The sequence below is a fragment of the Seriola lalandi genome, unplaced genomic scaffold (assembly GCF_002814215.2).
Source record: "Seriola lalandi dorsalis isolate HSWRI2012SDOR001 ecotype SW California unplaced genomic scaffold, Sedor1 jcf7180002054372, whole genome shotgun sequence".
Classification (NCBI taxonomy): domain Eukaryota; kingdom Metazoa; phylum Chordata; class Actinopteri; order Carangiformes; family Carangidae; genus Seriola; species Seriola lalandi.
Genome location: NW_019524925.1, coordinates 206472 through 228082, shown reverse-complemented (window position 1 = coordinate 228082; position 21611 = coordinate 206472). Strand labels below are relative to the sequence as shown.

The following is a 21611-nucleotide window of genomic DNA, read 5'->3' as shown; positions in this document are numbered from 1 at the left end:
GCCATGTGTTGATCTTTTGTTTTATAATGCATTTTACTCAGTGCCACAGGTCCAGTTCAAAACACCATTTTTACAAAGCAAAATATTCACATCTGGACATACTGGTGATAGGTGCTGCAGGAGGAGTTCACAGGAGAAAAAACAGACCAAAATGATCAAAATAAAGAAGCCACTAAGATGTAATCATGTCACTGTTTCCAGCAGACTCATTGATATTTCATTGTTAGACTGTTCACTTTTACTTTCAGGACTAAACTTGTTCTCTATGTCAGCACTCTCATGTACGTTACTGATTTTGGGAACCAACTCTGTTTCATTTCTCTCTTCGCTGGGACTGGTTGCAGAATGGTTCTCTGTCTCTGACTCTTTCTCCTTTTCTGACTCTCCTGATGAAGTCGTCCCTTCGGGCAAATGGCTTTTCTTCTTATGCTTCTTCTTGCTCTTTTTCTTGCTCTTTTTGGAGTGTTTGTGGCGGCGGTGTGTGTTGGTATCGTCATTTGGTGTTTTCTTACGTCGGTCTGGTTTCTTTGGGCTCTTTTCTCTACTGTCTCTGTCTCTTTTCCTCTCTGTGCTTGTGCTTCTTGACCTTTCTCTCGCTTCTCTGTGGGTGTCTTCATCTTTGTCTCTATTGTCTCTCTCTTCACTTATATTCCTATACCTGTGCTCCCTGTCTTCATCTCTACTCCTGTTTCTAAGCCTATCTTGTTCTCTGTCTCTACTTCTACTCCTCGACCTGTCTCTACTTGTGCTCAGATACCTATCTTTCCTCCTGTCGCTGTGTCCGGACCTGGACGACCATTTGTCCCCTTTATCCTGGTGGGAGACCCTCCTCTCTCGACTCCTGCTCCTCCGCCTGTTGTCCTCTCTTCTGCTGAGGGATCTCTCCGACCTTAGTGGGCTTCTGCTGCAGTGACGCTGCCTCCACGATCTGTCTCTGTAACGCTCTGAATACCACCCGTCTCTGCGACTCCCCCTGACGCTGCGGTCTGGTGACATGTGCAGGTCCCTGTCAGCCTCCCAGAATTCATTGCCAGGGTTTCGAAATACATGCAGGAAGTTACAGTGCTTCCCTTTGGGGCATTTCTGTCTGTCAAACAATCCTGAGAGAGGAAAAACCGACACAAGCAAGACAGTAATTGCACAAAACTGAATCCTGTATCTGCAGTAATGTCACCAAATGAAACTGCTCTTGGAAAAATTCCTTTGTCATATCAGTATGATTAAGTTACTCACCACATATGGCATTTTTCCACCGTGTAACAGGACATATCTCACAATGAAGCTGCCGGCTTGCATACCACCTCCCATTGAACTTGATGAAGGCCTCCTTACACTGCTCCTCTCTGGACAGACAACATATAGTCAGAGTTTTATCCAAGAATTCAAACAATGTACAGATTATTTATTAGGGAAAAGTCATAGAGGGACAGTGTGACAACTTACTTGTCAAACTGGATGTAAACATTTCCTCTCAGGTGTGGTTCATAATTGCAGCTGACCTAAAAAAAAGAGACTAGATGTTTATTTTTTGTGGTAATAATTTGACCATTCATAAAGTGAGTGTTACCCTTTCCGAGGCTGTTTTTTTACATTCCTGACATCAGTAAGAGATCTAGTGACACACCATGAAGACTATTTCATAGTTATTACAGTTCTGATTTTGTCTTCCAACTTAATGATGATTTTTCACAATCATTTGATTTCATTTATTCCTACTTTATACTGAAATGCAAATGAGTAAATAAGTGAATGGTGAAATATTTTAAGACATATATGACATTGAGTACATTTATGCACATTATGTTATTTATCTGGTGAATTTGGGTGTTCCAATCTCGTATTATGTCCACGGATACTACATTTCTCATTTACATAGAAGATGACATAAAGAAATTGGATAGCTTCAGAAAACTGACTGTAATCAGACTGTACTGATCTCAACCTTACCTTGAACTGAACGACTTTGCCGACACTCTTGAACTCTGGCAAGGCATCATGGTAGAACTCGAGGAAAGACTCCTGTAGGTCATCCTCGCTGTGCTCCAAACAGGCATCTATGTCGTAATCATCCCGCCGTGACTCCTCCAAGCCAAACGTCGTAAACATACCACGGATCATCAGGGTCGGGCTTGTTGTGGGATAAATGTGCTTCCGAGAACATCTAGACAGACAGAGGAGAGGAGAATATACAATGATATGGGGAAAATGTATCTGTACATCCATTCAAACACCATCAGACAGCAAGTTTATGAATTTAATGGCGCAAGTCACGTCAAAAAAGAAGATAGAAAACAGAGAGTACCTGTCTCCAAATCGACACGCTCCAGTCTTGAGGAAAAACGGACAGTTGGCTACGTCGCACTCTGTCCCAAAGTTCTCTGATTTTTCTGTCACTGGAGCCTCAGGATTCATCCACGGTCCTCCATTATCAAGCTAGAAGTGAGAGCGTGAACAAAAAAGCATATATACACTGTATAGTTTGACTTTAAACTAGAATTAAATGTTGTGCAAATTAAAGTTTTAGTGTAGCTCTTAGCTTTTAGTCTTTTACATTTTACGCATGGATCATATCAATTTCTGAGGAAGTTAAAAGATGTAGTAATATATGTTATCCCATTCAAGTGTGTTTCTACCTGTTTTTCAGCTTCATCCAACATTTTCTGAACAGCCTCCTACAAATGGTGTAAAGACACGTCTGGTGAATATGTGTAGAGGTCAACATACTGCAGCATATCTGTTTTTGTGGGTTAAGACCACATTCACATGGACTCATAGGCACAAAACATAACCGGCATTTAAGAGGGACCATTTTAGAGATTTCTGAACTCTTATAAAGCAATTTCACAGTTGTCACACAAAGTAAAAGATACATCCTTGTTGTGATAGCTGAAGGTGCTGTGAGGATTAGTTAAGGAGTAGGATGGTTGCTTGTGCCTCTCAGTCAAGGAAAAAAAATTAAAGAACCACACACAAAGCAGAAAACACAATTCACAAAAGAAACACTCAGCTGCTTAGATATGTTTAACCGTATGACTGTCTTAATCTCCACTGTTGGGTGGACAGTATAAACACTTATGATTAAGTAGAAGAGGATATATTTCTTTTTGTTTCTATCCTCCTGGGGCCCGTTTCACCTCTCTGTCTCGTTTCTCCTGCTGCTTCTGCTCTTTTTCTTCTTGTTCTTTCCTCTGCTGGGCCTCCCATTCCTCCTTGATCATCCGCTGTGAACACAAAAAGAGAAAGTGCCAGTGACAATTAAAATCTCCTTTAGAGAATTTAGGCTCAGGTGCGCTCATCAATTAATCACCACAGCAACGAACCCCAATTGATTAAAGTAATCCCCTGTGTCAGTCTCCAATTATTCATAGAAGCTGGGAGTAAACTGTAAATTTCATCACAGAGTTTGTTCTTTTAGTTGATGCTAATGCAGTTATTTTGTTGGAATTTGACTTTTCTTTTTTTAATTTTTATTGGCTTAATGATGAAGATTACTGTCTTATATTTGGACCATGTATACCCACACCTTGTGGTAGACCATTATAACTGAAGGACTGTAATAAATCTGTGACTTGGTACCTGATGCCTAAATGGAGTTATTCTACATTTTATTGTCAACATTTTCCATTAAAAGACCAAAAACAACATGTTATCTTCCTACCCTGACTGTGGTACTCAGATCCAATTCCTTAAGGTCTTGGCAAGGATGGAAATCTTATAATTTGTGTGTTGCTGCAACTGGAAAACATACTAACGAATATCTCTGGAAAGACTGTTTCTGTCTTCAATTTAGCTTTTAAATGCTAAGTATCTGTGTCCTAACCAGACATGACATCCGTGTCTTGATTTGTACACGCTCCCTGTAATGGATACAAACAGGAAATTACCTCCTCCTCTTCTTTTCTTTTCCGTGCAGCTTCCTCCCTCTCAGACCTCAGCCTGAATTCCTCCTGAGCAAGCCTCTCTCTTTCCAACCACTCCTCATGTTGGCGCAATCTGAGAAAACACATCAAACACAAATCAAATACAATGAAGATTAATAAAAATCAATGCAACTGAGGTGTCTTTGCAATTTATCACTTAATGTGCAGCTGCAGGACAGCAGAGTGACATCAGTATTGACCTAGTCCTACCTTTCCTCCTTAGCAATATCGTTGTCCTCATCATCTTCATCATCTATTTCTTCTTCTTCTCCATGTGTATCGCCTGCTCCATTTATTAAACCTATAAAAGAGCAAATGTTGTAATTAACCTGGCAACAACGGTAGAAATGACAGTTCATCACATTTGACAACAACACTAAAGGGACAGCTGTGTATCTCCGTACCACATTCTCTGGTTTGGGCGAGAGCTTGGCGTTTCCGTTTTCTTCTCTCTTTCCTCTGAGCAGCTCTGCGTTTCTTTTGACTAAAAAAAAAAGAAAAAAAAGAAAAATGTTTTGACCAAGACATACTACAAAACCCTGAGATATTCAATGTACTATCACAGAAGACTAAGAAAGCTTTCTAGTACGAATGTAAAGATTACTCGATACATTTTCTGTCGATCGACTAATCGAGCTTTAAGTGTAAGATACGTACAAACACTAATACAGTTTAAAAAAAATATTACTTGCTAGCACGTTGAGTTTAAAGTAAAAACGTAGTGTTAGTAACTTCAGTAACGCTGTAGCACTGTTACAGCATTGGAAATACTTATATACTGTTTCATGTTACAGTAGTTTAACTCTCTTAAACGTTATTTGTTGAGATGTAAAGAGAGACACAGACCTTGGCACAGGAGCAGAGATCATTGGAGGAGTGGATGCTGCCATCACAGCTAACGGTAGCTAGCTAGTTAGCACGAAAACGTATTTTAGCCCGTTATTTCTTTTCATCGGCGTTTAGTAAAAAAAAACATTAGACTGAATGTTCACCGACTGGATGGGTGGTTTCCGATGTGGATTTGGTTTGTCAAAGTAGTGATAAAACCAATTTATTTCTGTTTGTTGAAAGCTTTAGTTAGCCGGATTCGCAGTTGTTTGGGTCGCTAGTGGGAGAGGAAGAGGTGGAGTTAATATTAAGTACTTCCGGTTCAACACCCCAGCATGCCGTCTTTTGTCTCGTTTTTATTTATTTTTATTTCATATAGGGAAATTTAGAGATTGGATTATAAGTGAAACCATGAATTAAGAGTTTAAACTGAAATAAAACTTGTATTTCTTTGCTTAATAATACTATTGCTATTATTATCATTTAACTGTTTCTGGTTGGAAACAGAGTATTAGATTGATATGATGTTGTACTGGATTGATCAGAGTTTACTAATTAGACTAAAACTGGGTGATACAAGACAAAAAAAATGTCTCTTGTATCACTTGTATTTTTTTCTCACACACACACCAGACCTAACATGTTTGAATGTAAAGAACTTGTATAATCTAAATGAATTGTCCTATCACATGTTTGTCTTTATCAGGACTAGAATTCCAGTCTAATCATCACCAATGTTGGACCAGCACCTGCCTTTCCTTCTGCATCTGGCCTCATCAATCAACAACCACATTACAGTAACACCTTGAGGTATTATCCCTGCACATAACAGATATTGTCTATACTGTGATCTTTTGCACATCCCCTAATCAATACCTTTTGCACAGCTTGCCCAGCAGGAGTTTTGTCATTGTAGAACACTTTTGTATATGGTTGCGTAGTATTGTTTTGTTTTTTTTTGTTTTTTTTTAAATCTATTTATATTTAAGTATTGCAGTATTAACTTTTTTATTTATTTCTTATGAATATGTTAATTTGATACTACACCAAGCCAAATATCTTGTAAGTGAAAACTTACCTGACAATAAACCTTATTTTCTGAGTCTGCTTTTGTGATGATGTCATTATCCCTTCCTCATGCTGCTAAAGCCTGCCCATGTGTCCTGTAGTATCCCCTTGCCTTCATAAATCTGCAAGTGTATGGAGGTTACAAGTATTCAGATCCTATTTTTACACCTGAATTTAAATTCTGCTTGTTACCTCAGTGTCAAACACTTTTGAATTTTGAGCACCAAATTTTAGTTTAGTGCTTTGCATGTGTTCAGACATTGACAGAAGCTCTAACTCTTCCAGTGTCTTTGTGTTGCCTCAACATTGTTTGTGTGTGTGTGTGTGTGTGTGTGTGTATATATATATATATATATATTAATTAATCTCTTCTACAAATTCTTCACATATACATGTATCATTTATTCATTAAGTCTTGTTTTTATTACAGTACATGCTAAATAAGGTTTAAATGGATGATTGATCTTTTATGTTCTGAAGTCCTTTTTCGAACGCTTCAAAAAAATGTCATAGTCAAAAGAGGAGCTGCTATACATGTCTTTATTTTTCTTTTGTGTTTTCATAGGGATGGCAGAATCCACCTCAGGCTGGAACCACACCTTTGCAGTCCCTCGAAAGCAAGAAATGGTAAGTCACGCACATGATTATATAAACTACAAAATGTTAAAATTAATCTGTTAAGATTTATTTTTCTTTGTCGTCATAATCGCTAATACATTAGAAAACAATGTGGATGTGCTTATTAATATATTTATATGTGGCTTGAATATTATAATTAAAATACTTGTTGGGAAAATTGCTGTCTATGGTTTGTTGTGACGTAATGAGGAACTACTCAATAACTAAAAACAACCACAAAATGCTGATGGATTTCACTCTAGTTTACAATGAAGGTCTATTGTAATGTGTTGCAAATTACCCTCAATAATACACTGTGAACAAGTTTTGCATCTGTAAAAAGAAAATGTGAAAGACTTTGTGAATAAAACTGAACAAAAAACCAGTGGTGATGTAACACACAAAGTGCTTTGTGTATTAGTGAGCAGATGTTTTTAAAAGCAAAACTGTTGTTGACTATAGCTACATGTGTCTAGGCTCAAATTAAGGTCAAAATGATTTTGAGCTGGTAAAGTGATGTTCACAAATAATTCCAATGTTTGTAGTTGTAAATCAACCTTTGTAAACCTGTAAAATAAATCTGGATGAGAAATTCAAGTTTGTGTATGTGAAACAATTGCACTTGTGTCAAAGATTTGTATTTGTTGAAAGTCTGAATCAAAACTCAACAAATGATCAGTGTTGAAGTTAAAGAGTTTTGATTCACAGTCTTAAATACAAATCTCTTTGCCACAAGCACAATTTGTTTTCACATGCACAAAGTTGAATTTTTCATTCAAATTTATATATATATAAATATATATATATAAATATATATATATATATATATAAAGCCTGAATTAAAAAAAAAAAAAATTATATTTATATCTATATATATATATATATATGTAATTTTTTTTTAAATTTATTTTACAAAGCATTATGGTCTTCAATGGAATTTGTAATATAAACATGACAGACTGTAAATTGTTGAATATCTATTGTGTAAATGATGCTGCATATTATGAAATACAGACACGTGAATGATTTCTTTATTTGCCAAACCATTGTCTAAAAGGCACCGCACAGACACCTCAGTGTCAACAACAAAGCAGTTTCTGTAATCAAAAAAACTTACCAAAAATAGAAGAACAATAAGTATTGTCAAGTGGTCTGAATCCCATACAAAAGTCTATTATTTGTGACACCGTGTGCCCTCTTGTGCTTGCTGGTCCTATAAATACACAAACACACTTTATTCTTTTAAAATTTATGTTTCACATTTTCAAAATAAGCAGTGGAGCATAAACACCAGATGACACAAACTCGGTCAACACTAGAGTATTTTGTCATGTTTTCAATACCCTAATTTAGCCCTCATTAAGGTTACAGGTGGCAGCTCCTTCTCCAAAAATAGTAACTGTTAATAAACAGTACTACTTTGCAAGTTCTTCACCCTATTATTCAGGCATCTTTGACATCCCTGGCACTCTCTCTTTCCCTGACACTCTGTATCATTCACTTTTCTTCTCTGGCGTTGACCGACAAAAGAATGCAGGCCTGAAGCAGCAGCGGTAGCACAGAAACTGAGGCACCAGAGTGTACAGGACATTGACCAGCAAGAAGACAGGCTGGCTGTCAGCAGGCACTCTGTAGGAAAACGGCGTCCGTGTGTGAAGGGATGCACCGATATGAGAGAATTGAGCCTTTGAAGTAAAGCAGAGAGAGAAATATTAGGAAAAATGAACATATATTAACATTAACAAGAACATTGTTTTCTTACATCACTTACTCATAAAGGTTTAACATATTTTTGATATCTTGATATGATGTAACAACAACTAAATGATGATTATGTCTAACTGATATCCAAGTCAAAAAAACTTCTCTTTTATTATGTACAAGTTTTGATTTTTTGGTTTTCCAAGTATTATATTACCATTAATTTTTTTAATAAAGTCTATTTGAAATGTCTTGACAAGACAGTGCATTGTCTACATTTAATAGTTCATACAGAGGAATATATTAAACAAAGCACAAGTAAAACAACAAAACAATTGTCACCTAAGCTTATATTAAGTTGGATTACTCCTTTACTGGACTGATGACCCATAAAACCTAGACAAATTCTGGTATTGCCACTCATCCTCAAATATTTTTCAACCTAACAGACACCTGCCAGTTACCTTCTCATACAAAGTCACCAAAAAGAGACACATGACGTGTCTCATAGCAACCATGGCTCTCGGAGCCTCAGCTGTCCTATTTATAGCCTGGATGAACAGCTGACATTTAAGTGAATACCACCATCCCTCCTGGTCTGAAGTCAGCTTCTGCCCTTATCTCGCCGATGAGTGACGCGCCGGCCTGCAGCTCAAACACAATAGCTGCTCTGTGTGAGATGTGATTGGCACACTAGCCGCTCCCACCACTCTTCAGAGTATCTGTTCATGCAGAGCCACTGGTGCTTGACTGCAAGGAAGAATCACCTAAACAAAGACCAATCTCCCTACATAGAGGAGAAAGTTGGGGAGCAGCATAGACTTGGCCAGATGCCTAGTGTCGACCTTATCTACGTGACATCTACCTGAATCGATGATGTCATGTGGGAAGAGAAAGTATTTTGCACAGAGCTCATCCATACTGAAGAGCTTTGTGTGACTGTAAAAGATGAAAACCACCACAAGTTCTGGATAACTAACACAAGCAATTATTTAATCAATAAAGAGGAATACAGATTATTGGCTGAGTGTTATCCTCTCTGTATCTCAGTAATATCATGTAAATCTAAAGACACCATTTATAGGTTTGGTTTCCTGGTTCAAATGTGTGGAGATTCAGTTAAAATGGACTTTTAGGGAAGCTATGTTACACCATAGAAAAGTATAATAATGAGTCAACGATACAGTGACAACGATTTTACAGATAAAAGAACACACTAAACAAACACTTAATGCAATATTAGGTTTAAAATGTTTGTGTCTAATCTCAATCAGCAAAGTGCTCCAAAGTCCGGGGGCTTTAAAAGTCCTACATACCTGTGGTCCACACACACAAGTACTTTCCCACATCACTGATGTACTAAAGACACTATGGGTATGGATATAGCGGAGCTCTGTCTAACTTCAAACCAAGCAGAGGTGTAATCACCCCAAATACCTACAAAAAAGATAGATAGGAATAGGAATAACCAGCTGTACGGACCTGGGCCAGTGCTCCCGAGTGTACAAGTGTCAGGTCTGGCATCCACTCACATCCTGGGACCAACAGCCCATAGAGAGCAATGATGTAGTATGGCCCAGAGTACAGCATGCTCACCAGCATCTGACAAACATGGATACAGTTCACTGCTTCAGAGATTTGTGTGGTTACAGTGTTATGATGAAGTTTTGGCAAGCTTAACGTTACTATGGTTACCTGAACTTTGGGATAGGCTGAAGGGTCTTTCAGGTAAGGCTCATACTGTTGGGTGTAGTCTTGACACCATTTGCTGGAACAGTCCAGAGCGACCTAAAATACACAGACTGTCTTAAAAGAGTCACATAAAGAAACTGTGCACACTGGGCAGCTGATTGCCTGAGGGTTTCTTACCAGGCCTCTGAAGACACAGAAAGCCAAAGCAGGGATGAGGTAAATAATGAACAGAAGGTCCAGAGGTCTGTGGAGTAAACTCTTTCTTTCAGCCTCCTGGATACTCTGACAGAGAGAAAGCAACATTGTTTTGTTCAAATGACAAATGACAAATGGCATATGACATCAGTGATGGAATGTATGCACTGCAATGGACTGGAAATCACCGCCATGTTTTTGATTGAAATGGTCGCTATCAGACATATGGAAACACGAAGAAAGGAAGTTCTTAGCACCCATTCCTTGCTTACTTAAACAGCTCTAAGAATGGTGCGAATGACTGAACCTGGCTGTCCTAGAATACTCTGTGGTAGTTTCTGTCTAGACTTCCTGTGTAGTATAATTCCCACATGTGTTTGCTTGAATGTAATGTTTAATTAGACTATTGCAACGTTAGGGTTAGAAAAAGATGGTCAAATTGTGATGTCTCATATTTCAAAACTGTTGTGAACACTGCATTTTCTCATATATAACAGTCCATTAAAATCTATCTATGGGATTCTTTAATATCCTATTATTTATTACCATAACTGCCAGTTTTAATCCTGACTTACTGTCAACTGAATGTCCTGTGTGGAGGGCTGGCTGAAGATGCGGAAACAGGCCCAGACAGACACTGAGATATACAGCATGTGGAGGAGGAACAGAGGACCAACATGGGTCCCATATTTCCCTGGGAAAAGACATAACAAGATTATATTTCAGTGTGGGAAAGACACAGAGCAAGCCACTAAATGTAGCAGTATTTACAAAGAATGTGCTTCTGTTTCATTTCTAATATACAAAAAAGAGCAAAGGTTGGACCATTGTTATATTCTCATGGGAAGTATGTGCAGGGAGTTACACTAGCCATCTATTCTACCCTACACTAGCCATCTAAAAGCATCCCATTATTTTTAGTGTACTTACCCACAGCATTCCCAAGAATGTAGACTATGGCACGCATGAGAAAAGATCCCACCCAGTACAGTCCAATGGCTCGGTAACTGTCCCTGTGCAAACCACGTAACACTGCTATTTTCAAAGCCAGATGAACACATTATACTTCCAAAGACTCACACAGATAGATAGATAGATAGATAGATAGATTGTGTATATATAGTATACTCATAGATATGGTGAAGCATGAATATGGGGAAATTTACTTATTAGAAATAAAGGAAAACGTGGAACATATTTTAGCTGATTTAGTGATAGAGGTGAAGTAAATAGCCTTGTGAAAAATGCAGCACTTACCCCCATGTAATTGCAGCAATCATGAGCAGATATATAAGATAGTGCACACAGCCATCCCAAAAGGAGATCATGTGGCCATGTGCTGTATTAATATGTGGATCTGCCTGAAGCACAGGGTAGATTTATCAGTAAGAATGTGTGGATAAACATACAGGTCACTCACAAACAGGAATCCCAGCACAACACTTGCCTCTTTGAGGTAAAATGTCACAAATCCATCAATGATGTTGTCCTGCTCCAGCCCAATGATCAGATTCACCACACTGAAGAATGCATACACTGCATACACTGCACAGACAGATGAATGCATTTAATTGATTTCAATTGTGTGACAAATTGGAGCTTACTGGCTCCTAAACCTGGAATTACACATTTCTACCTGAAGTGGACACCATGCAAACATAATGTGCCGTGTATCACCTTTTAATATTTAATTTCACAAGAATTTATCCATAAAACAACACACACTCAGAATAGCTTCTAAAGGCCACAGATATGCAGACATCTCTATTTTGATTAAAAACCTAAACAGAACCTCATGATTCCAAGCTCATGACTTGGTATAAATACTACAAATATTAAAAATGCTTTGGTCACAACAAGAAACATTTGAGAGTTCATACCATAGAAAAGAGGATCTGCTGGAGCCTTCTTCTTGATCATAAAACGGGCTGAAATGGCCAGGATAAGGACTGTTGTACACCCAGCGAAGAAGAAAGCTTCAGCACTAAATTCAATGTAAAAAAAAATTATATTTTTTTAAAATCTGATCAATAGTTTTCAAATGATTCTAGTTACTACTCCATTGGTGGTTTGTTTTTTCTATCAGCTGAGAAATTAAAGGAAACATTCAAAAACTGAAAAAATGCAGACCTATTCTCACTCACCTGTTGTTGTAAATGAAGGAATTGAACAAGTAGCAGATGGGGATGGACATCAGAGAGAGCACAAACACCCCCGTCCCTGCAGACGCGCTCATTGTGGAGCAGGATTGAGCGATTAATCTCCGAGAATTGAGAATTTAAAAATAATTCAGCCCCAAAAAACTTTGATGTTTAGTTTAGAGTCATATTTTAAAAAGAAAGTGAAAAAGAAATCACAGTGTGTCTGGGAATGTAAACAACGATTACAGTTGAAACTCCGCTCCAGAGAGCAAGATCTGTCTTGTTCTTCCTCGCTTCCACTCCCTCGCTCACTCACCACCTCTCAGCCTCCCACCTACTGTCGCACGCGCGCGCGCGCACACACACACACGCACGCACACACAACACACACACAAACACACACATTTGACACCTGCCCAAACGCTTGCTCTACAAACAGTGATGAAGAAGTTGTGAATATCAAACACATTTTATTGAGCCATACTACACAAATTCCACTTCAAAGATTTAAAAGACAAAGGACCCGAGTGTTCTCGAAGAGTAAACTTTGATGTTTAGTTTGCGAGTCATTTTTACAAGAAAAAGAAAAAGAAATCACAGCGTGTCTGGGAATGTTAACAACGCTTACAGTTGAAACTCCGCTCCAGAAAGCAAGATCTGTCTTGTTCTTCCTCGCTTCCACTCCCTCGCTCACTCACCACCTCTCAGCCTCCCACCTACTGTCACGCGCGCATGCACACTCAAACACACACATACACACACACACACTTAACACTTCTGCCAAAACGCTTGCTCTACAAACAGTGATGAAGAAGTAGTGAATATCAAACACATTTTATTGAACCATACAACACAAATTTCACTTCAAAGATCAAAAAGACAAAGGACTCGGGTTTTGCGTTTACAACAATGCCGATAAGAGCCGGAGCCCCGTCTCCTGCAGAGCATTTTGACCCGGGAAAGCCCGATGTTAGCGGGTCTGAGCGGGTTTTTTGACCAGTGGAAAAGAGGCTTTACTTTAGATACACAGGTTTGCTCGCTAACCGGAGCTGCTCTAGTCTGTGGCCGACTGTGTACACAACAGCCTTCAGCGTGAGAGGCTATTACTTGTGATGTGTAACCAATCAGATGGTGCTGTGGGCGGGAAACTGCTCCAAACCAGAGTGGTGACTACAGAGAGGGAGGTCTGCATTAGAGCCAAAGTCGCACATTTTAGAATTCATTTATTTTCCTAGTAAGCAGAGTCTGCAGCAAAGACACAGCTTCAGCCTGAGCTACATTGTTGACTGACATGAAGTATTTTGCCTCCATCTGTATCTTTACTCCTTCTTTTATGTTTGTTGGTGGTCTGTGTACCACACACACACACACACACACACACACACACACACACACATATTCCCTCATACTCATACACATATCTCACATTATGGATGCATATCTGTGGCAGATAAGGGGAACAAAATAAACTATACAAATAAAAATTGACTTGACTAGCCTGCTGGCTGGCCCACTGTGGGCCACCTTACCCCCACATTAGCATTAGCATTAGCAAGCTGCTAACTGGCATTGTACATTGATGAATTAATTAAACAATTTCAATATAAGAATAATAAATAAGAAAATGTAAAAAACGTCTTTCTAAATGCATTGTATGTCTAAGTGATTGATCTCCCAAACAGACATCTCTTAGTATTGTATCCTAACAGGTGCTTCCCATCGGGGAGTTTCTCTAGGACGAGATGTAATCACAAATCGATTTTAGTTCAGACTGGCAGAAAGTTTGTCTCAAAACTCTGTGGGTAAAATGCAAATCCACAAGATTTCCCTAGGAGCCGGTGGAGACCAAATATATAACAGTTATGAATTATTATTTAGACAGTTTGTTTATTTTTCACAAATGTCATTTCAGCCTCCCCGGAGCAGCAGTCAACACAAAGCCAGCTAACAACACGGTCTGCTTCACCAACTAGCAACTCGCAAATGTGGACACAAGCTGCACTATTTGTCCAAAAGTATGTGGACACCCCTCATTTCAAGGCCTCTGAAGCCCCAGCAAAGGGAAGTTTCCAATCAAAGGCAGTTTGCGAAAACTTTCTTTTAAACCAGTCATTCTTGGCTTTTGTAGATTTTGTTAATAACCCTGTTTGTTTTGTGCTTTGTAGTTTCTTTCTACCTCACAAATGAAGAAACTCCCTTATTCTATTTTTTTCCCCCTTCTTTGGGTAAATTTGTCTGTCCTCTAGTATTCAATCATGCATTTTGTTTCCATATTGTGCATAATTGTACTCGCATGTTGTTGAATTCATTGATACATAAATCTAAATAAAAATATTTTAGATTTTAACCAACTGTGCCAACCTACACTTTTCCTGTGTTTTATTTGATGTGTTGATCCATTAGAAGATATATTTGTGGTTTAAAGAACCAAAAACAGTCTCAATGTAGTTTCACATCTCCTCTCTCAGTCTTCTCTCTGGAGCTCTACTAACAACAGCTCGGTGAGCCAATCAGAAGAGAGGAGGCTCTGAGCCTCTTTTCTGATTGGAAGTTGGAGTTCTATTTTCTTACCAAAGAAACCCGCTCGCTCGAACAGCTGAGCTTTAAGGCTCTGTTTCTGAACACAGGCTTTGTGTTGCTTCCAGAATATTTAGCATTTCAGTGAGTGACAGAATCAAAATAGTTTCACAAAATTAAAAGTAATGAAATAAATAACTCAAAACACATTTTGTCTTTTGACAGTTTATTACTAAAAATAAGTTTTTGTGTGTGTGTGTGTGTGTAAAGCTGACAGGTTTTCTCTTGTGTGTTTGTGTGACAATGGGGTTGCCATGTTATACAGCAGTTGGTAGCTCAGGGGCGGTTGTGGTCGTGTTTAGTTGAAGCGGACTCTGCGCATGGAACCCACGGTGTTGTTCTGACTGCCCCAGTCAGAGAAGTTGTTGTAATCACGCTTCTCCAGGATGTAATGAGGTCCTCTGTAGTTTGGCTCCTGATACACCACCCACCTACACACACACACACACACACACACACACACGTAGAATGAGTCCTTTAATCTGCAGTTCACGTAAAAGTGTTCATGTTGACTTTAAATATGATTAAACAGTGTGTGACTGCGGCACGTGCAGTGACGGTACCAACAAAAACAAATGTTTATGAAAACGTTACTTACTTGGTCTGAATCATGGAATCTTTTATTCGTGAGACTTTTTTCTCATGTCAGACTGAAGTCACAAGAATGAGACTTGAAAGTTTAAGTTTTGACCTAGAAAGTCCTGGTTTGTCTTTTTAGCTCTTTAATTTACTGCTCCGTCACCCATTAGACCACCTGCCCCCTGGGACAGAACATCTGGAGCAAAATCAACTTATAAACAACTGTAGATTATTGTAAAACTTTTATTATTGACTGACTAACTGGATTCTAACATTATAATAAACTGACAGAAATCTCTGCCAATGGGTTTTTTCACAACCTGGCAACCCATAACTGTTTGTGGATAAGTTAGAGTGGTTTTTAATTGATCTATAAAGCATTAGTTAATGTTTTATTAACCATTACTGAAGCAATCAGTTTCCACACCATAAATGATGCTTCATCAGAGAGTGGTATCAATAGAGACTATGCTCTTACAGCCACCCATAGGAATGAAGTGTAGAAAGTACAGGTGATAAAAACACTATGATGAAGTACAATAATAAATAATTAATTAGCTCAATATTTAGAGTATAGAGGTAATCTAGTAATTCCAGTAACGATCGCAGCACAGTTTGTGAGTATTGTGCAGCCAAAACACTGACAAACAGCCAACAATACAAAAATAATGTTTCTCTGGTGACATGTTGCACTTACGCTCCTCCGAGGACGCGGATGGAGGCGACTCTGTTGAGGCTGTAACGGCTCATCAGGTTGGGGATGTCGTCCTGGATCTCCATCTTCTTACCGGAGAAGCCGGCTCGCTCGAACAGCTGAGCTTTGGCAGGGTTGTTGTCCTGAAAGCAACAGAAATACACAGAAAGACTGGCAGTGAGTGTGTGTGTGTTATTGGATATGTTGGATGTGTTACTATTGTTTTACCAGATTTGATACTGCAGAGCTAAACAGCAGCTTTCTGATGATATAAAACTGATTTTAGGCCAACACGTTTGGAATATTTTCACACCATTATATTTTCTCTAGTTAAGTCTAACATCGTTGTGGTATTTTGTTTTATATTATTTATTTGTTATATAAACTAAAATAAGTTCTATCTTTAATGCATGGGATTTTTTTGGGCACAAATACAGCATCATCTCATTTTTATTTTTCACTTTAATCACTTTTATGTCAGACAATCCAAATAATTTGGTACCACTTCAGACAAATGCAAATGTAAGTTTTTGTACATTCAGGGTATCAATTAAATACTTACTGGGCACCTATAGGTGAAAAGAAAGTTGGACAGGGAATAAGGGGGTAATAAAAAAGGGGGAACCTAGGACTAAGTTACAAAAAAATGTTACCTCCACTAAATAAGGTACACTCTATATATTATATTATACTTCAAATATATTTGATATAAGTACTGTTGCCTGATGTTTTGTTTTTACAACAGTAATAAAAAACTATATTAAAACTTAACAAATAACTATATTAATAATAAAAACTACTCCATATTAAAAACATTTTACCTTTAGTTTACTAAAGTACTTTTGTAAAGAGTTATAGAGTCTTTGAACACAAAATTGTTTGCTCCTAATGTCTTGTCCTCTTCCACTAACACAGAGGAACCCAATACATGTTCTATTGATACGTCACATTCAGTATGGACTACTACATTAACAACACTAATTTGAGGGATGTAAAGCATTATCCATTTATGTTACTGCCAGTGATGCAGCAGCTGTGACTGCACAGATTCTCAGTGCAGGTCTGTAGAGTAACAGTTTGTCTGCACCTGTAGTGACTGTATGTATTTTGTGTGTTTTCGGGAGGTTTGTGTTTCACCTGTTTGACAGAGCGGACAGAGGAGACGTGGTCCACCTGAGCACACCACTTGTCGTAGCAGTTGTACTCTCCCCGGTCGGACATGTCCCACAGGTACTGACGGCCCCGGAAGTTCTCATGCTCATAAGCGACCCATCTTTAAGAGAGCGGAGAAGAAGACGGTGAGACGAGAGTCAAAGATACACAAAGCAACAGGGAAAAAAAATACTAACAGAAGAAATTTGCCAGTGCTGAGCAATCTTGCTGTCAAATCCAAAAGTTAATTTTATTTACCGACCCTGCAGATCTGAAATCAGCATTTCCAGTAAGACCTGTTTTGTCTTTGAGTAGAATTAATTATAAGCTGATTTCCATGCAGTTCATTTTGGTGAATCATAGTCTTTCTCTTTTGGACAGCAGTGTGTGTTGTAGTGACCTGTCTCCTGCTTTAGGTGGTGATATAGACTTACGCTCCGCTCTCCACCTGCACAGAGTTACATCTCTCTGGGAAGTTCTTGTCACTGAGCCTGGCACAGTCAGAACTCAGGTCCAGCCGTCGGCCGGCGAAGTTCCTCTGCTCGAAAAGGGTCACCTGAGGGCAGAGAGGTAAAGAACCTGCTGTGATTTTACTGCTGAATCAGGCATCTTCAACACTCAGGTACTCAAAGTGTCAGAGCATTTTATAGATGTTACATTTATTGTAGTCTTTCCCTCCACAAGTTTTATCCAGATTAAGGATAAATCTGACAAAAATATCCTGGGCCATGACATGCAATGTAGGAAGTTAGTAACTGATGACAAAGCTTCCAGATGTTTATGTACATCAACACATAAAGAACTCAAAATATCTGATTTTAAACATCAACATTTAATCAACATTTAAACAACATGCTGAGTATAAATCTTTGTGAACAACAGACAGAGATAGTGACTTGACTGGAAACTTGGGCTGTTTGTTACCAGGCTAAACAACCAAGACGCATCATGCTGAGCCTCGAGCTTTAGAGCTGTCAGCAGGTGTATTTTTTAAACTAAGCGAAGCTGATCGCCTCCATTAGCTTCACACTAAACACACAGACACGAGTAATACCAGTCTCACCTGATTCTCTCATATTTTTCCTTTAAGACAAATGTAGACTTAATAGCGAACTGACCAGTGTTTCTTCCTCAAACTGTCAAATTTTTTTTTAGCTTTGTTTACACCATAAACTACAGTCTGTTCACACCTATGTACTGAGCTGGAAGCAGACAGATTTCTCAAAATCAAAACAACATGAATGGAGAGACACAGTAGAGATGAGGGTGAAATACTGTATAGTCTCTGTGTTCTGGGTGAGCAGAAACCTTAAACCTAAAACATTTCAACATTTCATTTCAAATGATTAAACCTTTATTCTACGAAGAGTCCAGACCCGTCAGGTTCACCTGGGACAGGTGACAGGCTATATAAATAAACTTGCACCTAATAATTATTTTCTTTATCGATTAATCTGACTATAATCATATCGAGTAATCCTTTAGCCTCTAACAACTAGTCCGCCAACCTGAACAACGCCCCTACCGGGCCTTGATTGTCATGGTTACAATATCAAACACCCAGACTGTACCGACAGATGTCAACAGATGTCGCCTAACAACAAAGCATAACTTTGGGTCATATTAACCTGCTGCACAGACGACCTGTTGGCTTGTTTGCAGTAAAAACTCACATTTGCGAAGCTGAAACCAGCAAATGTTTGACTGAAACAAACAATAATGGTAATTAATTTTCTTTAGATTGATTTTTCCATTAATTAACTATTCACTACAACTCTACTCACAATTCTGCACCACAGAACCAGTCAATTGTGTAACTCTAGTCACTTTAAATGACGTAACCCATCCTTACAAGTTCGCTTCAATGAAATAACTCGACATGATTATTTGACTCACCCTCCCACTGGACCCGTAGAAGGCACGTTGGAGCACAGACCCCAGCTTGCTGTAGATATAGAAGCATTCTTAATGAGTAATCAAACCCCAAAGTCATCAAAACAAAAAGATAAAAAACAATCACAAAGAAACTTCAGAAACAAACTGTGCTGAGATTTTAAACTTGTGCAAGTGAAATCAAAGACTCTGGCCTCTGAGAATTTCATTACGTTTGTCCTTCTAGACAAAATAGTTTTAAAGTTTTAATGTTCCCAACTGTACGAGATTAGGACCGATACTGATTTAGTAGTACTGTCGTGATTTAGTCTTTCGAATTGAAAACCATCATCTTGCACCTAAGTTGTATGTGTGCATGTCTCCTACAACCATCATCACTCTTCCAGGTGATTTTGGGAAACTGGTGATGGAGGCGTCACAGAGAGCAGAGCATGAGAACCAGCAGGAGGTGGGATGTGGAGCCAAGGGCCCACCCACCTTGGCACCTCTGAGCGGGGGGTCTGACCCTGTGAGCCCGGCTGGTGCACGGCACTCTGAACATACCTGGTTTGTTGGGCTAATCCTGGGACCTTAGTAAAGATGTTCATGTCAGCTCTGCGAGGCCACAAGAAAGCCCCTTAAATACGGCGAATTGAGGTGAGCCCACAGGTACTAGAAAGCTCAGAGTGGTTCTGCACCAGTCGTCGGGGCCCTGAACTTCATTGATATGCTAAACACACACAGCCACGCTCATGTTGTCTTCTCTGTCCACAGCACTTACACATCAGCTGCTGCAAACACTGCAACTGCATGCAGAGCACAAAAAAACATACAAACACACACACACATACACACACACATACAGGGCAATTGAAGTTGATGTGTGCATACAAACAGACAAACACAACAAGCAGAGATTTCAGTTTCTGTACAAACACACACACACACACACACACACACACACACACACACACACACACACACACACAAACTGCACACTAACATGTAGCAAAGAGTGCAGTGCCAACAGTTTTGGCTTTGAACAATTCAGCATTTTTTTTTTTTTTTTTTACCACAGTGCTGTGTAAACAATGCACCTTATGTTAATGGTTGTATTCATGCTTTGTGCAGGAGGGCCAGCTCCAGCACACTGTATTCACTGAAGAGGTCATGACCCTGAGGGGAGCTGCACTCACAGTGGGTGCTTCTCCTGTGGAAACATGTTACTGCGTCACCTCTATGAACCTGAACGTACAGATTTAGTCTTACTGTTCCACCGGTGCACGTTTGTAGAACCGGGAACCTGATGGTTCAACAGTCTGGTTTAGATTTAAGTCTTGGTGACGTGATGTGGACATTATTTACATATCGCACGTACAAGTCAAGATTTTATTTATACAGACAGCGGAGTCTCAGTCTGGTCGCCTGGTCTAAAGCCTACCAAAAAGTTTTCAATAAAAGTAGTATTGTATTGTACTTTAGGTATAATGATGTTCCTATGATGTGATGTCATCATGATGTTATCCTGGTTGTGTGTTTTAAGTGATCGATTATCAAAATGGCAGCCAATTCATTTTCTGTTGATTGAAACGATTAATTAACTCATCGTTACAGCTACAGCACTGAGTACAAACCATAGGAGTTGTAGAGACAATATTTTTTCATAATTTTTTTATAACCATTTAGTCAAACAAAATCTTTATTATTATCATTATTATTATTATTATTATTATTATTTTGTCTGCTCTTTGGGACAGAAAGAGAAACAGTTTCCAATACAATCAAACTAAGGCTTCAAAACTGCTCATTTACTTACAATAAATTTACATTTTAAGCGTCACAAAGGTTGTAAATATATATACATACATATATATATATGTATGTATAATGTATACATGATGGTCATAGATTCAGAGTTCCCCAGTTCAGGTGCAATAGGACCAGGAACTCCTTTTATCCCGTGTGCAATAACCCTGCTGAATTTGCACATGTAGGCTAAATTGTTTCATAATGTTATATTGTTTATTGTGTGTGGTGTTTTACAGTGTTGTGTATTTTATTGTATTGTGTATATTGTTACACTTGTGTTGTTTTTATCTGTTTTTTTAATCCGTACCCCTGACTGAAAATCAAGATTCCCACTTGGGATAGTAAAATGTCTGAATCTGAATCCAATATATTTGCAGGGGTATTGTTTTGCATTATGTTATACTGCACAGGTGTTCCTGTTATTTCATATGTGAAGGCTGTCACAAATACAGGACAGAGTGAGAATACACTCTAAAGAGTGACGCACTTGTTTCAAGAATGGTTCATCTTTTAATTTCTACTTGTCTTTCACAATAAACTCACTCAAACACATAACTGCACCTTCACTGATGTCTGTTCTGTTTTACAGTATAAAGCCGTGTTAGTCGCAGTGTTATGAGACCAAGCTGCTCATGGGTCAGGCTCGTTAACATTAACTTTGCTTACTGTGTCAAAATCCCTCCTTTTTCCAAAAGATCTGTTTACCCCAGCAAATTCACGCTCACACTTCACTGACTTCAAATGGAGAGGTATTCAGCGCGCGCG

At 38.7% G+C, this 21611-nt stretch overlaps 3 protein-coding genes across 3 annotated transcripts; all 3 read right to left on the bottom strand.

Moving 5' to 3' along the window:
* Positions 1-14: 14 nt before the first annotated feature.
* Positions 15-5038, bottom strand: zrsr2 (zinc finger (CCCH type), RNA-binding motif and serine/arginine rich 2). The gene is made up of 11 exons (XM_023408763.2): positions 4767-5038; positions 4325-4404; positions 4131-4221; positions 3885-3993; positions 3135-3221; positions 2634-2672; positions 2303-2433; positions 1948-2161; positions 1444-1499; positions 1234-1343; positions 15-1100 (listed from the first exon to the last, which is right to left on the bottom strand). The coding sequence occupies exons 1-11, from the start codon at positions 4808-4810 to the stop codon at positions 184-186; spliced, it is 1878 nt and encodes a 625-aa protein (XP_023264531.1). The 5' UTR covers positions 4811-5038; the 3' UTR covers positions 15-183.
* A 2405-nt stretch (positions 5039-7443) lies between these two features.
* Positions 7444-12460, bottom strand: LOC111656858 (transmembrane 6 superfamily member 1). The gene is made up of 10 exons (XM_087174688.1): positions 12167-12460; positions 11903-12006; positions 11466-11567; positions 11280-11379; positions 10953-11035; positions 10598-10716; positions 10005-10109; positions 9831-9923; positions 9618-9737; positions 7444-8119 (listed from the first exon to the last, which is right to left on the bottom strand). Exons 1-10 carry the CDS (start codon positions 12256-12258, stop codon positions 7928-7930), a joined length of 1110 nt encoding a protein of 369 aa, XP_087030814.1. The 5' UTR covers positions 12259-12460; the 3' UTR covers positions 7444-7927.
* A 2429-nt stretch (positions 12461-14889) lies between these two features.
* crybgx (crystallin beta gamma X) lies at positions 14890-19692 on the bottom strand. The gene is made up of 6 exons (XM_023408758.2): positions 19602-19692; positions 19062-19110; positions 17600-17721; positions 17151-17286; positions 16017-16156; positions 14890-15171 (listed from the first exon to the last, which is right to left on the bottom strand). The coding sequence occupies exons 1-6, from the start codon at positions 19643-19645 to the stop codon at positions 15039-15041; spliced, it is 624 nt and encodes a 207-aa protein (XP_023264526.1). The 5' UTR covers positions 19646-19692; the 3' UTR covers positions 14890-15038.
* Between the last annotated feature and the right edge of the window lie 1919 nt (positions 19693-21611).

What these genes read in the sequence shown, in the direction of transcription:
- zrsr2 (XM_023408763.2), bottom strand. Translation starts at nt 4,810, where the DNA reads ATGGCAGCATCCACTCCTCCAATGATCTCTGCTCCTGTGCCAAG. An exon ending in TGGATGAAGCTGAAAAACAG is followed by an intron (nt 2,434 to 2,633) that starts GTAGAAACACAC and finishes TCTCACTTCTAG; the next exon opens with CTTGATAATGGAGGACCGTG. An exon ending in GCAAAGTCGTTCAGTTCAAG is followed by an intron (nt 1,500 to 1,947) that starts GTAAGGTTGAGA and finishes TCTTTTTTTTAG; the next exon opens with GTCAGCTGCAATTATGAACC.
- crybgx (XM_023408758.2), bottom strand. Translation starts at nt 19,645, where the DNA reads ATGAACATCTTTACTAAGGTCCCAGGATTAGCCCAACAAACCAG. An exon ending in TCTACGGGTCCAGTGGGAGG is followed by an intron (nt 17,722 to 19,061) that starts GTGAGTCAAATA and finishes CTCTGCCCTCAG; the next exon opens with GTGACCCTTTTCGAGCAGAG. An exon ending in ATCCGCGTCCTCGGAGGAGC is followed by an intron (nt 15,172 to 16,016) that starts GTAAGTGCAACA and finishes GTGTGTGTGTAG; the next exon opens with GTGGGTGGTGTATCAGGAGC.
- LOC111656858 (XM_087174688.1), bottom strand. Translation starts at nt 12,258, where the DNA reads ATGAGCGCGTCTGCAGGGACGGGGGTGTTTGTGCTCTCTCTGATGTCC. An exon ending in AGCAGATCCTCTTTTCTATG is followed by an intron (nt 11,568 to 11,902) that starts GTATGAACTCTC and finishes CTGTCTGTGCAG; the next exon opens with TGTATGCAGTGTATGCATTC. An exon ending in CAGCCTATCCCAAAGTTCAG is followed by an intron (nt 9,738 to 9,830) that starts GTAACCATAGTA and finishes CATGTTTGTCAG; the next exon opens with ATGCTGGTGAGCATGCTGTA.